The 14,908-nt window shown below is 55.4% G+C and overlaps 1 protein-coding gene and 1 long non-coding RNA gene across 3 annotated transcripts in view; one reads left to right on the plus strand and one right to left on the minus strand.

The window, feature by feature from the left end:
- Window positions 1-9,341, minus strand: part of LOC126944808 (uncharacterized) — a 29,217-nt gene extending 19,876 nt beyond the window's left edge. For both annotated transcript variants that reach the window (XR_007722193.1, XR_007722192.1), the window contains exon 1: window positions 9,066-9,341. This is a non-coding gene — a long non-coding RNA (uncharacterized LOC126944808). The remainder of the gene's footprint in view (window positions 1-9,065) is intronic.
- Window positions 1,647-14,537, plus strand: EEF2KMT (eukaryotic elongation factor 2 lysine methyltransferase). The gene is made up of 8 exons (XM_050774460.1): window positions 1,647-1,742; window positions 3,871-3,933; window positions 6,147-6,227; window positions 8,161-8,262; window positions 9,331-9,464; window positions 9,547-9,812; window positions 10,635-10,784; window positions 14,143-14,537. Exons 1-8 carry the CDS (start codon window positions 1,647-1,649, stop codon window positions 14,241-14,243), a joined length of 993 nt encoding a protein of 330 aa, XP_050630417.1. The 3' UTR covers window positions 14,244-14,537.
- Window positions 14,538-14,908: the final 371 nt, after the last annotated feature.

The following is a 14,908-nucleotide window of genomic DNA, read 5'->3' on the forward strand; positions in this document are numbered from 1 at the left end:
ATTAGCTCTCGGGACTCTTCCAAATGGAGTTTTATGAGGGATTTGCTAAGGTAAACGTTTCAGACTTTGAACACAGTTCAGATTTCAGGGGTGGTACTGAAATCTGAACTGTGTTGCTAACTGCCCTGCCTTTCAACTCAAGACACAATAACTTTGAACTAAAATAATTATGTTTTTGTTGTTGTTTTCCACTCTGTCCCCACGTCTATATCACCACTACCCCCATCCCACCCCGTCCTGTCCCTTCCTGTCCCTGCAAGATCAAAACTCCTCCTGGAAGCCCCGCTAGCTCTGTGTGCTCGCCTTCGTGGCAGATATCGCTATTATACTTTTATGCTTATTTGTGTGATAATTACTTCAATGTCCACTTCTTCCACGAGCCCCTGAGCTCCTGCAGGGCCTGGACCACACCTAGTTTTTCTCACTGTTACGTCTCCCTTGCCAGGCACATCGTAGGCGCTTAATAAGTATTTGGTGAATGACTGGCTTGTTCGGTGACAGTCCAAAGGCTGGGGGACAGGGGAAAAGCTCCCTCCTGCCGGGCCCCAGAGGGGTGGAGCTGATAGAAAAGAGGGTAGGATAAGGCCTCCCGCAACGAAGCGCGCACCCGTAAGGCCCCTGCCAAAAAGAGCTTCCTGAAGGCGCCGGAACTGCGAGAGCGCCAATGTTGGCCCAAGGCCTGACCCGAAGATCCCAGGGACCCTCGCCCTAACCTGCCCCGCCTCCTGGACCCCAACCCCAGACTCGGCACCGCCCGAAGCTTCGAATCCTGGGTCCCGCCCCTGGCCCCGCCTCGGCCGACCATGGCCCCGCTCCTGGGCCTGCCTCAAACCCTCCCCAGGTATCGCCTCCCGAACTTGAGCCACACTCCAACCCTCTCTTCAAACTCCTCCCCGCTGCCCACACCCTGGACCCCTCGCTCCGTCTCGGCCTCGCCCCAAGCCCAGCTCCGTCTTGGCCCCTGAGCCCAGCCGGGACCGGCCTCCCAGGCCCTGGGTCCCTCCCCGTACCGGCCCCTCCCTAAGCTCCGCCTCCCAGGGACGGAGCTGCGCCTGGCCACGCCCCAGGGCCCGCCTCCTGAGCGCAGCCCACAATCCGGACTCGGCCCCGCCTCCCGGAACCCGGGCCCTGGCCGTGTACTACGACAGAGTCAACGCCCCGCCCCGGCCCCGCCTCCGGAGCCCTTCTCTTGGTCTGGCCTTAGCCCCGCCCTAAGACCTGTCTACTGGGCTCTGCTCCGAGTCCCACCTGCTGAACCCAATCATCGTTTAGCCCCGCCCTAATGCCCGCCTCCAGGACTCTTATCCTGCCCCCACGCAAGGCCCCGCCTCCAGGACGCCACCAACCTGTACGTTTCCGAAGCCCCGCTTCCAGGATCGCCCTATCCTGGTCCCGCCCCAGGACCTGCCCCAACGACGCTTATCCTGGCCCTACCCCAGGCCTCGCCCTCTTGGCACTCATCCTGGCCCCACCCCGGGCCCCGCCTCAGGGTCCGCCCCCGGGTCCGCCCCCACGTCGCTCCACCTGGCCCTACCCCGGGCCCCTCCCCCTCTCTGCCGCGACTCACTGCCTCGGGCCTGCCCCTTCTTCAGTCCAGGGCCGGCTTCCGCTCGGTCTCCCAGCAACGCCGCGGCCCCGCCCACGTCATGGCGCCGGAGGAGGATGCGGGGACCGAACTCTTGCTGCAGAGTTTCGAGCGCCGCTTCCTGGCGGCGCGCGCGCTGCGCTCCTTCCCCTGGCAGGTGGGCGGCGGGGAGCGCGGAGAGGCCCGCGGGGCGCGGGGGAGTCCAGGGGCAGACGGGACGGGTCTCCGTGCTGAAGCCCCCGGCGCTCCCGCCACGTGAGTGCCTGGGCTCCCGACACTCAGGGCCGCGCGTCCCGGTCCCCGTCCCCGAGGCCTGGCCAGAGTCGCTCGCACCCCTCCTGCGGCGGAGGCTGGGGGCGGCTCCACGGTCGGCTGGGGGCCGACGCGCGCTCGGTGTGGGGTACAGTTCACGATCGTTTTCACGACTTTTTAAAGGCAGTAATCGTTCTGGTCACTGGGACACAGCTGCCCTCGCCCATTCTAAAAAGTCAGCGCCCTCAGGACCGCGGGTAACCACGTTCTCCCGAGCGCGGTGACCAGATCACAGGCTGTCCCTCGTGGCTCAGTGTTCTCATCTGTACATCGAGCACTGCACAGAATCGGCTCATGCGCTGAGGCTCTCACGCCTGTGATGGAAGAGACAGAGAAGGGAGGGGGTGGCCTCTCGTCGCCCTGGGGACCTGCCATCCACAGCACAGGCTCATGGCAGGCAGCAGCCTCCCTTCTGCCAGCAGAGGGGCTTAATGCACCCGGCCCCATTTGTAATTCATGTGCGGTGAGCTCACTGGGATGAGGCAGTTTGGATATCTATTCCTCCCTGGGTCTGCCCCATTTTATGGGGTGGTGCTTAATCATTTGTGTTATTCCATTGACATAAAATATTTAGCACTCAGAGATCATTTCTGGTCTGGAGAAATTTGTGCATTTTTAACCTAAAATAGAAACCTTCATAAAAGCATCATAGGTCTCCATTCAGTGTTGACTATAATTTGTTCACATGCCCACGCTGAATGCTGATGGGCTCACCCTGAACACCCACGAGGTGGGTACTATTGTTATCACTCACATTTGACCAGAGGGATTGTTTGATTTGGGTGCAGTAGTTGAGAGTTCAGACCCAGGAGGCAGCCTGCCTGCTTCGAATCCCGGCCCAGTCCCTGGCTCTGTGTGACCTTGGGCAAGTGACTGCATCTCTGTGTGCTATTGTTTTCTTATTAATAAAATGGGGGATATAATGACACCTACCTCTCAGGGTTGAGTACAAAAGCCTGTGGATCAGTGCCTAGCTCATGGGAAATGCATGTTGGTGTTAAGTAGTGTTTTTATTCAGTCTCCAAATGTTTAATAAATGCCTTCCGTGAGCCAGGCACCATGGATCAGCAGTACCCATGACAGATGAGGCTCTGCTTGCATGGGAGAGCCAGAGAATAAACAAATAAATGAATAAACAAGAAAAGACCAGAAGTGGCTTTAAAGCCAATAAAACAGGGAAATGGTGAATGGAGCAACTGGGGAGAAGAGTCACCAAAGTCAGGGAATCAGGGAAGCCTTCCTCAAAGAGGTGACATTTGAACTGGGGCCTGAGTGGTGAAGCAGTCAGGCATGGGAACGGCTTGGGGAACGGGATATGCAAAGGCCTTGTGGCGGAACAAGCCAGCGGTGGTTGAGGAACAACAGCAAGCAGCCAGTGTAGCTGGAGTGGAGTGAGCAGGGTGGGCCAGGGGTGAGGGAGAACAGGCCAGAGAGAGGGATTAGGACCAGGTCTTGTAGGGCCTTTTACGGCATGGAAGGAGCTCTGAAGCAATGAAGTGCCTTGCCCTGTGTCACATATGAGCCAAGACACATATGAACTGCCTAACTCGGGAGCCAAAGCTCATTGCTGGGCTTGAGGCCGCTGTAAGAGGACGATGTAATCCAGGCTGATCCAGGCACATTCTGCATTTCCACTTGAACTCAGATGGCAAGCCCATCAAACCCTGGTGCCATGGCTGCCCTGGTAATTCCTGGCTGACCCGTGCAACCAGGGAGGTGGCCCATGACCCAGGTGGCAGCTAAGTAGCCAGGACTAATGCGGCCAGGAGACAGTCTTCTAGCCTTCTTCCTGTGACTCATCCAGGTGCACCCTGCAACATCTGAAGGTCAGGCTTTCAGCCGCTGTGGCTTCCACTTCCAACTGGCTCCACGTCCCCAGGGAGAGATCACACAACGCTTTGCCAGCACATTCTATTGCGTGTTTAATGTTCCCGTGAATGCGCCCTTGAGATTTCTCTCTCCCCTCCACACAGAGCTTAGAAGCAAAGTTAAGAGACTCATCAGATTCTGAGCTGCTGCGGGATATTTTGCAGAAGGTAAGAATCCCAGAGTCCCTCGGACTCATGACCCTGCCTCCTGAATCTCTCTGGAAGACCTGCTAGAAGAACCACAGGTGTGCTTGTACCCTTTAAAAACACCTCTGTTCAAAGAACAAACCCATTGAGTCAGCACTGCAGGTGGGTGTCAGCACCTCCGACAGCTCCAGCTCTTTCGTTTTCTATCTAAGACTTAGAGACATCAGAATATACAAAAATCTGCATGAGAAGGGGGAATCTAGGGAATGTTTTTTAAACCATCCACATCCACAGCAAAAAGAGAGATGACAGGTGCAAAACAGCTTCTAGCATTTGGGAGATGCTCAGAGACTTTCTTTTTTGCATACATGAGACCTGTCCTGCCCACTCCTGTCTCTTCTAGACATAAGTGGGCCCGTGCTTTACCCAGGGTGGGGTCTGGACTCAAGTGCATCCGCATGCAGGTGAGAGGCAGGATCACCACCCGGCCCAGCCACAGCCTGACCCTGGCCTGTGGGCCAAGTGCAGATCACCTTGCATCCTGGGTCTTCACCTTCGAAGGGCCATGAGCCCTTCTGAAAAGACAAAGCAATAGACTCCCTCCCAGAAAGACGCGCATCAGAAGAATACATTTTCCATACAAACTCAGGGGAGGCAGACATCCTCCACCCCCACCCACCCAGCCCATCCTGGGAGCCCTGGTTAAGAATTCCTGTGCTAGAAGTGAACCAAGATCATCCACATGGAAAAGATACAGCCACAGCAGGGAAGACTTTCAGAGCAATCCAGTAGGTCAGGGCTTCGAGCATGGAGATACCTGAAGTGATCTGACACCCTGCTCTGAGTTTCACCCTGAGCCTCACCCTCGTAGGTGGTGAAGCATGAAATGTAGGGAGAGCTGCTTTAAAACCCAGCAAAAGGCTGGGCACAGTGGCTCACACCTGTAATCCCAGTACTTTGGGAGGCTGAGGTGGACAGATCACCTAAGGTCAGGAGTTCGAGACCAGCCTGGCCAACATGGCAAAACCCTATCTCTACTAAAAATACAAAAATTAGCTGGGCGTGGTGGTGCACACCTATAGTCCCAGCTACTCGGGAGGCTGAGGCAGGAGGATAGCTTGAACCTGGGAGGCAGAGGCTGCAGTGAGCCAAGATCGTGCCACTGCACTCCAGCCTGGGCAACAAAGCAACACTCTGTGTCAAAAAAAAAAAAAAAAAAGAAAAACCAGCACCAGCCTGAAGGGCCTGAGTGTTGCGTGGGGTACTTTGCTGCCCTTGGGCAGAATCTGCGTCCCTCCCAGCCAGCAGGCACTGTGGACCATCTCCTCCCTCCCTCCAGGCTCCTGTTTTCCTACCGTCCCCACTCCTGCTGCACCAGTCCCTCTGCCCTCCTTTCCAAGCGCCAGGCCATGGCCACCTCGGAGCTTGCACCGGCTGTTCCTGCTGCCTGGAACTTGCTCGTCCTGCACTTGGCTTCTCTCGGCTTTAGCTGGAATGTCACCCTGAGAGTCCCCTCCCCGTCCATCCTGTCCCCAGGGACACACGCTCCAAGAGAGCAGGTGCCCAGTGGGCCTTCCCACCTCTTTCATACAGCCAGACAGTTGGCGACTGTCCTTCCTGCAAACCCTGGTTCACACTGGCTCCCCTGGGAGGGAGGTGGTTAGGCCCACATGCCCTGTGTTCCTGCTCAGAATGGGCGTTAGAAACAGGCCATAGCGGCGGGGCACGGTGGCTCACACCTGTAATCCCAGCACTTTGGGAGGCCGAGACGGGCGGATCACGAGGTCAGGAGATCGAGACCATCCTGGCTAACACGGTGAAACCCCGTCTCTACTAAAAATACAAAAAACTAGCCGGGCGTGGTGGTGGGCACCTGTAGTCCCAGCTACTCGGGAGGCTGAGCCAGGAGAATGGCATGAACCCGGGAGGCGGAGCTTGCAGTGAGTTGAGATCCGGCCACTGCACTCCAGCCTGGGCGACAGCGGGAGACTCCGTCTCAAAAAAAAAAAAAGAAAGAGGCCATAGCCTGTGCCGCTGCAGCGGAAGCATTTTTAGGAAACGGCTTATATCTTAAGACAAACTTCAGATGCGTGGGGCCAGAACGCTGTGTCCATCCACATCTTTGCTGAGGGATTGGGTAGCCCGGAGTTTGCCCTCTGCTGTGTTGGCTTGAAGCTCATAGGAGACTTCAGACGGGGTCTCCCCAGCAACCAACGTTCTGTCCTTTGCCGTAGACTGTGAAGCACCCTGTGTGTGTGAAGCACCCGCCGTCAGTCAAGTATGCCCGGTGCTTTCTCTCAGAACTCATCAAAAAGGTCAGTTATCGGCAGTGTCCGCCCAGTAGCCGGACAGCATAGCCACCTGCGTGCTGGAGCCCCTGTCCTTCCCAGGCCCTGGGCCTGCTTTGCAGACCCCAGCATGGCAGGCGCCTCCCAGGCAACTGGCTGCAGCTGGGTGTGACCCATGGGAGACAGTGCAGGGTGGGAATAAGGGGAGGCCAGCGTCTCTCCCTCACGCTGCCTCCTGGGGTCTCCGCAGCAGCTGCTTCTCCGGGGCCCCAGCTCCTAGCATATGGATTCTCATTCCTACCAGGCTGGCCCAGCCCGCGGCACTGGCACCCTCGCCCACACCCTCTGTCCTGCCCGCCCACACCCTCTGTCCTGCCCGCCGAAGGGTTTGGAGTTTGCTGTTCTTATCCGTCTCTGGGTTGCGCCACGGGCCCCTGTTGGAGGGTTTAGCTCTTTTTTTTTTTTTTTTTTTTTTTTTTGAGACGGAGTCTCGCTCTGTCACCCAGGCTGGAGTGCAGTGGCCGGATCTCAGCTCACTGCAAGCTCCGCCTCCCGGGTTCACGCCATTCTCCTGCCTCAGCCTCCCGAGTAGCTGGGACTGCAGGTGTCCGCCACCTCGCCCGGCTAGTTTTTTGTATTTTTTAGTAGAGACGGGGTTTCACCGGGTTAACCAGGATGGTCTCGATCTCGTGACCTCTTGATCCGCCCGTCTCGGCCTCCCAAAGTGCTGGGATTACAGGCTTGAGGCACCGCGCCCGGCCGGGTTTAGCTCTTAACATACCTTTGGAACTAGTTCCCCTGGTGAATTCTCCGCAGTGATCCTGCTGGAATCAGCTCTTTCCTGACTGATACAGGATGGATTTTATTTTTTACTTATTTATTTATTTACTTATTTGAGACAGAGCCTCACAGTGTTGCCAAGGCTGGAGTACCGAGGCGCAATCTCGGCTCACTGAAACCTCTGCCTCCTGGGTTCAAGCAATTCTCGTGCCTAGCCTCCCAAGAAGCTGGGACTACGGGCACACGCCACCAGGCCTGGCTAATTTTTGTATTTTTAGTAGAGACAGAGCTTCACCATGTTGGCCAGGCTGGTCTCGAACTCCTGACCTCAGGTGATCTGCCCGCCTCAGCCTCCCAAAGTACTGGGATTACAGGCATGAGCCACTGCGCCTGGCCTAGGATGGATTTTAAAGATGGGCCCGAACATGCAGGGTTTGACATGAGGGAGGATGTCAGAGAGGCCGTTCCTCAGTAGGCAGTAGCAGACCTGCTGAGTAAAAGGGCCACACTTTTAGCAAAAAAACAATCCCCTGCTTCTCCAGTACCCGCTTTCTCCCTAGTCCTTCCCAAAGGGTACATCTGTGGTCACCAGCAGGTCTGCCCTGTGCCACCAGCAGAGGGCAGCAGTCACCCAGTGTACCCTGCTGCTGCCCTGTGACTCGTAGGCCGGGGCCAGCTGTGGAGAAGCCACCTGCTGACAGCCACGGCCTGCAGCACGGGCCGCCCTCCCAGCTCTGCCTGGGCGCACTTAACAGCACCTTTGGTTTTCCTCCTCTCTGTGTTTCATCCAAACACAGAGCTCTGTCATGGTCACGCAACAGCTCTCACGGAATCCTTGTCTCCTGCCCTAGACTACCCTAACCCTACCCTCTCAGCACCTCTTGTTGAAGGCCCTCCCATCCAGGCTTCCCTACCAAGTGAATTGTTTTTTCAGAGACAAGGTCTCTGTTGCTCAAGCTGTACTCAAACTCCTGGGCTCAAGCAGTCCTCCCATGTCAGTGTCTAGAGTAGCTGGGGCTATTGGCACACACCACCACAGCCAGCAAAGTGAATATTTTATATGCCACCTGGCCAGTATTACACCATTCTGTCGCAAATCTCCCCTCCAAACTTGGTGAAAATCATCTGGCCATTTTTACATATTAGAACGAAAGCAAACAAGCTCTCTGTCTGCCCCCAGCACGAGGCTGTCCACACGGAGCCTTTGGACGAGCTGTACGAGGCGCTGGCGGAGACCCTGATGGCCGAGGAGTCCCCCCATGGCCACCGGAGCTATTTGCTGGTATGAGAAGGGCACCCTCCTCCCCCTCACAGCCCAGATACCCTTCCTGCACAAAGTGAAAACACGGGTGTGGGTTCAAATCCTGACTCACCCATTCTGCAGTCTTAGACATGAGGTCTGTTAACCTCCTTTAGCCTCAGTTTCCCTGTCTGTAAATCAGGCACTTCAACAACAGCATGTCTCATGGGCATTTGTCCAGTAGGTAACACACACTACCTGCTTCACAAAGACCTAATGCCCAGTCCTCAAAGAATACTTGACAGGGCCGGGCACGGTGGCTCATGTCTGTAATCCCAGCACTTTGGGAGGCCAAGACGGATGGATCACCTGAGGTCAGGAGTTCGAGACCAGCCTGCCCAATATGGTGAAACCCTGTCTCTACTAAAAATACAAAAATTAGGCCGGCGCGGTGGCTCATGCCTGTAATCCCAGCACTTTGGGAGGCTGAGGCGGGCGGATCACCTGAGGTCAGGAGTTTGAGACCACCCTGGTCAACATGGTGAAACTCCGTCTCTACTAAAAATACAAAGATTAGCAGGGCATGGTAGCAGGCGCCTGTAATCCCAGCTACTTGGGAGGCTGAGGCAGGAGAATCGCTTGAACCCGGGAGGCGGAGTTTGCAGTGAGCCAAGATCGTGCCACTGACTCCAGCCTGGGTGACAGATTGAGAATCCATGTCAAAAAAAAAAAAAAGATAAAACATAGATACAGAAAACCACAAAGGAAAAACATAGCACACCGAATCATCACAAGGCAGCCACCCCTTCATAGCCACACCCGGCCCCTCCCTGGCCACCACTGACCTGTGCTCCATCGCCAGAATTCCATCGTCTCAGGAATGTTCGATGAATGGAATCCTGTGTGGCCTGAGATGAGCGTCTTTCACGCCGCGTGATACCCTTGAGGCCTGTGCAAGCTGTTGGCATGTCAACAGTTGGCTGCTTCTCATTGCTGAGTGGTGATTGGTGCTGTCATGGTTTATTCAGTCATGGGGTGGATGGCCACTTGTCTTCTAAGCCACTTGTCTTCTGATCGCTAGACTGATTCTCGCGCCCTCTCTTGGCACAGCCCTCGGGAGGCTCGGTCACGCTCTCCGAGAGCACAGCCATCATCTCCCACGGCACCACGGGCCTGGTCACATGGGACGCTGCCCTCTACCTTGCAGAATGGGCCATCGAGAACCCGGCAGCCTTCACTGACAGGTGACCTCGGGGCACAGGGCGGGGCACCGAGGCAGGCTTACCCTGGTGCAGTTGCAGACACGGTCCGCTTTCCTTCTGCCAGGACTGTCCTAGAGCTTGGCAGTGGCGCCGGCCTCACAGGCCTGGCCATCTGCAAGATGTGCCGCCCCCGGGCATACATCTTCAGCGATTGTCACAGCCGGGTCCTCGAGCAGCTCCGAGGGAATGTCCTTCTCAATGGCCTCTCGTTGGAGGCAGACATCACTGCCAACTTAGACAGCCCCAGGGTGACAGTGGCCCAGCTGGACTGGGACGTCACGACAGTCCGTCAGCTCTCTGCCTTCCAGCCAGATGTTGTCATCGCGGCAGGTAATGCCCAGCCCCGGGCACCCTGCACAGGCGGTGTCCTTGCAGCTCCACCCAGCTCTTGGCTCTGGGAAAAGGGAACAAGGGACGCTGTCGGGCATGGACATGATGGGGCTTCCAGAAGAGTTACTCTGGGCCTCCAGGGTGACATCCAAGGACAGGGGTGCCTCTTAAGGTGACCTTGAAGCCGCAGCCCTCTTGTTGGGGACAGGCATACTCCTGTTACAGTCGTCACCACATGGCTGTGTCCCAGAGCCATGCCCCGTGTCCTTCAGAGACCACAGGAGGAAAACATCCACTTCTGGGACAAGGACAGGGCCCGTGAGAGAAGGTGGTGTTTGGCTGGGCCACCGAAAACCCCTTGCCTCTGCCGGCACACTCAGTCCCCTCTGGTCGAACAGAGCTCGGCCTGTGACCCTGGGTCCCAGCCCTGAAACCACAGGCCCGGCGGTGGCCAGGGACACAGGCCCTCTCCTGCAAGCCAGCACACAAATCGGCAGACGCCTGAAACACGACGTTCACACCAGGGTCAGGCTTTGCGTCATTCAGAGCCCTCTAGATAGGCTCAGAACCAGAGCTGTTTTTTAAGGAACACCAGTGAGTCTGGAGACTTTTTCTTTTGCTTTGGTCTTTTGCAGCTTTCTCTACTAAGGGTTCTCCTTTTTCACCCGGGTAACTGCGTTTCCATCTAATGGCACAAATGGTCAGATGACATCTAATAGTCTCATGTGACCGCTGCCTCTCTGGCCTCGCCCTGCGGCTGAGGTCAGCATGACCTGGAACATTCCACTGGTCCCTTTCAGTAACCTGAAGCTTTCACTGTAGATGTGCTGTATTGTCCAGAAGCCATCGTGTCGCTGGTCGGGGTCCTGCGGAGGCTGGCTGCCTGCCGGGAGCACCAGCGGGCTCCTGAGGTCTACGTGGCCTTCACCGTCCGCAACCCGGAGACATGCCAGCTGTTCACCACCGAACTAGGTGAGCCCCTACGCCCTCCTGGGCCTGGCAGGGTCCCCAAGCTGTCCCTGCAAGACTCCAGTGGAAGTGAAAGAACTTGGCACCGGAGAAAAGCTAGGATGCCCCACACCCCCACACCATGCGGGGAACTTAGGCAGAGCTGACAAGCAGGGTGGGCTCAGGGCATGGAGGGGCTTGGGGCAGGAGGAGGGCAGCTCAGCACAGGGAGGGAGGGTCTGAGCCCAGCAGCCCTACTATGTGCTTCGGAGCAGAGTTCCCTAAGCCCTTGAGCCTCGGTTTCCTCATCTATAAAATGGAGGTGGTGGGAGAGGCAGTCGGGGTCAGGGCTGGACACAGCTGTGGCCTACAGGACGCTGGAGGACAGGCTGTACAGGCAGACCCACCACGCCACTGTCCTGAGCACCCAGTCAGTGGAGGACGAACAGGGTGACTATAGAGAAGGGGAACTGGCCCCGCAGTGGGCCAGCCACTGTCCTCAGAACTGACATTTGTCAGCCCCCAGCACCTGTGAGGGTGTGCTGTCATTGTCCCATCTCTCTAACAAAGACATAGGGCACACGGAGGCCAGGCGACTCCCGAGCTCCCACAGACTGCAGCCCGGCCGCCTGGCTCCCGCGCCTCCACACTACACCCATGCCCCCCAATGCCACCAGCCTTTGCCCCAGCTCCCCGAGCAGAGCTCCTCCTGGCAACCGTGCGCACAGATGCACCCGCAGCAGCCTCTGCCTGCACACACAGACAGACGACCCAATGCCTGTCCACACGGGGAGCCTGTTAACTACACAGTCAACAAACAAGCCAGCACACGAAGGCACACTGGGTTCCATGAGAGTCCCGCACGACCTCGCACAGCAGGCTGGCCAGGCACGGGGCTCAGGCCTGTCCTCCCAGCACTTCAGGAGGCTAAGGCAGGAGGACTCCCTGACCCCAGGCATTCAAGACCAACCTGGGCAACATAATGGGACCCCATCCCCACAAAACATACCAAAACTAGCCGGGCATGGTTGCACATGCCTGTGGTCCCAGCTACTCGGGAGGCTGAGGTGGGAGGGTGGCTTGAGCCCAGGGGGTGGAGGCTGCAGTGAGCCGTGATCTCACCACTGCACTCCAGCCTGGGCAACAGAGCAACACCCTGTCTCAAAAAAGCAAAAAAAAAAAAAAAAAAAAAAAGGAAGTCTTTCTTCAGATACTTACGTGAAAAAATACCTGCAGTATGGTTTAAGTGAAAAGAGCAGTGCCAAACAGCACATATAGTATAAGCCCCCACCCACCTTTTTTTTTTTTTTTTTTTTGGAGACAGAGTCTGGCTTTGTATTGCCCAGGCTGGAGTGCAGTGGTGCGATCTCGGCCCACTGGAACCTCCCACCTCCCAGGTACAAGCTATCCTCCCATCTCAGCCTCCTGAGTAGCTGGGACTACAGGCGCATGCCACCACGCCCAGCTAATTTTTGTATTTTTTTGTAGAATCGAGGTTTTGCCATGTTGGCCAGGCTGGTCTCGAACTCTTGACCTCAAGTGATCTGCCACCTCAGCCTCCCAAAGTGTTAGGATTACAGGCATGAGCCACTGCGCACAGCCCCATTTTTGTTTAAAAAATAATAATAATCACCCACACATGGTTGTGAGTACCTATATTCCCAACTACTCAGGAGGCTGAGGCAGGAGGATGGCTTAAGCCCAGGAGTTTGTGGCCACCTTGAGCAATATAGCAAGACTTCATGTCAAAAAAACATTTGTCACAATAATCATTTTCACATTAGTAGACCTATAGAGGAAAACCTAGAATATATATATGGCAGGCTTGTCCAATCTGCAGCCCAACACAAATCTGTAAACTTTCTTAAAACAGTATGAGGTTTTTTTGTGATTTTTCTTTTAGTTCATCAGCTATTGCTAGCGTTAGTGTATTTTATGTGTGGCCCAAGGCAATTCTTCATCTTCCAGTGTGGCCCAGGGAGGCCAAAAGATTGGACATCCCTGATATACACGTTAACAGAAGGATGATAGAGACTTCTACACGTTCATGTCTGTACTACTTCATTTTTATAAATACGCATTTTCCACTCGTAACAAAAAACTGTAAATGAAAATCATCCCGGGTCACAGCATCTCACGCCTGTAATCCCAACACTATAAGAGGCTGAGGCTTTGGGAGGCTGAGGTGGGCGGATCACCTGAGGTCAAGAGTTCAAGACCAGCCTGCCCAACACAGTGAAACCCCATCTGTACTAAAATCACAAAAATTAGCCAGGCGTGGCGGTGCACGCCTATAATCCCAGCTAGTCGGGAGGCTGAGGCAGGAAAATCACTTGAACCTGGGAGGCAGAGGTTGCAGTGAGCTGAGATTGCGCCCCTGCACTCCAGCCTGAGGAACAGAGTAAAACTCAGTCTCAAAAAAATAAGAGGCTGAGGCAGGAGCATCACTTGTGGCCATGTGTTCAGGACCCCATCTCTACAAAATAAAAAAACTACTGGCATGGCGGCACGCACCTGTCATCCCAGCTGCTTGGGAGGTGGGAGGATTGCTAGAGCCCAGGAGTCGAGGCTGTGGTGAGCAATGACCGTGCCACTGCACTCCAGCCTGGGTGACAGAACAAGATCGTATCTAAAAAAAAAACGAAAATCACTCTGGCTACTGGCTCTTCAGGCATCTGTGCTTATCAGAACACTAGCCCCTTCTAAGCTTTGTGTGTGTGTGGTTTTGTTTTTTGGGGGTTTTTTTGTTTTTTTGTTTTCTTGAGATGGAGGCTCGCTCTGTCACTCAGGCTGGAGTGCAGTGGCACAATCTCGGCTCACTGCAAACTCCGCCTCCCGGGTACAAGTGATTCTCCCGCCTCAGCCTCCTGAGTAGCTGGGATTACAGGCACCCGCCATCATACCTGGCTGATTTTTGTATTTTTGTAGAGATGGGGTTTCACCATGTTGGCCAGGCTGGTCTCGAACTCCTGACCTCAGGTGATCCGCCTGCCTCGGCCTCCCAAAGTGTTGGGATTACAGGCGTGAGCCACTGTGCCTGGCCGCTTTCTAAGCTTTGTGAAGAGTGGATTGACTGAGCAGCCAGGTAGATGTGGATTCAGATCTCTGCTTCTGTCCCGCTGTGCCAAGCGCTGGGGCAGACACGGGCAGTGTGGAGAACGGCACGGTGCCTGCTGCTAGCCACTTCTATGCAAAACGAGATTTCTGGTCCCATCCTGGAGACCAATTCTAGGTACCTGGGTGGGCCTGGGAACCTATGAACTAAGTAACCTGACTTGGACACCCCCCCACCCTGCCAGGCCTATTCTAGCAGCCCCACACAGTAAGCTAATGTCCTGTCCCCAAACACCGCCATCCTGAAACACATGTGCTCTGTTTCCAGGCCGGGCCGGGATCAGATGGGAGGCCGAACCTCGTCATGACCAGAAGCTGTTTCCCTACGAGGAGCACTTGGAAATGGCAATTCTGAACCTCACACTGTAGGCCTCACACACGCCTTCCAACGTGACTGTGAGAATCAAGTCACTATCGTGGGAAGAATTTTTATATGGGAAAGCGGATAAAACTTTCAGTGGACTGGAATGTTTGAAGAATGTTAAATTCCAAACCAGGAACCACAAACTGCCCTCTAATAAGACATCGGCTGTCTAAGCGTGGGGGTGCCCCCTTTCTGCCAGCAGTTCTGGTTCTTAAGAAAATCACCATAAATCAGACGTGAAAATTCTGGCTCCAAAAATAGCATTTTCTTTGCGCAAATAAAAACGTATGTATCAAGTATGATGTTCCCCCAACGTGGACACACTCAGTTCCTCACAAAGCCAAGCCCGCTGCAGAGCCCACGTGGGCTCCCACCACCCCCCACCACCACGCTCAGGCCAGGCTGGGGGTGTGGTTTCAGGGAGCTAGTTCTGAGATTTGGCATCTGAAGGGTATAAAGGCCTGGGAGGGTTGCACATCAAAATGGCCAAACCGATTTGAGGAGGGAGCCTTAAGGAGGGTTTGTACCTTCTGTGCTGGATGCTCTTCACTGACTGAAGAATTATTTTTGCATGCTTTTCTTAACTCCATGGCCATGGAACAAGGAAAGGCAACCCCCTGGGGACTGGCTCAGCACATAAAAGATGACCTTTCTAGGGCACCAGGTATGA

The sequence above is a fragment of the Macaca thibetana genome, chromosome 20, assembly GCF_024542745.1.
Source record: "Macaca thibetana thibetana isolate TM-01 chromosome 20, ASM2454274v1, whole genome shotgun sequence".
NCBI classification, from domain to species: domain Eukaryota; kingdom Metazoa; phylum Chordata; class Mammalia; order Primates; family Cercopithecidae; genus Macaca; species Macaca thibetana.

Excerpts from the sequence above, each read along its gene's own strand:
- EEF2KMT (XM_050774460.1), top strand. The coding sequence starts at position 1,647 with ATGGCGCCGGAGGAGGATGCGGGGACCGAACTCTTGCTGCAGAGTTTC. Across the intron at positions 9,813-10,634 it reads AGATGTTGTCATCGCGGCAG|ATGTGCTGTATTGTCCAGAA; the intron begins GTAATGCCCAGC and ends CTTTCACTGTAG. Across the intron at positions 10,785-14,142 it reads GCTGTTCACCACCGAACTAG|GCCGGGCCGGGATCAGATGG; the intron begins GTGAGCCCCTAC and ends CTCTGTTTCCAG.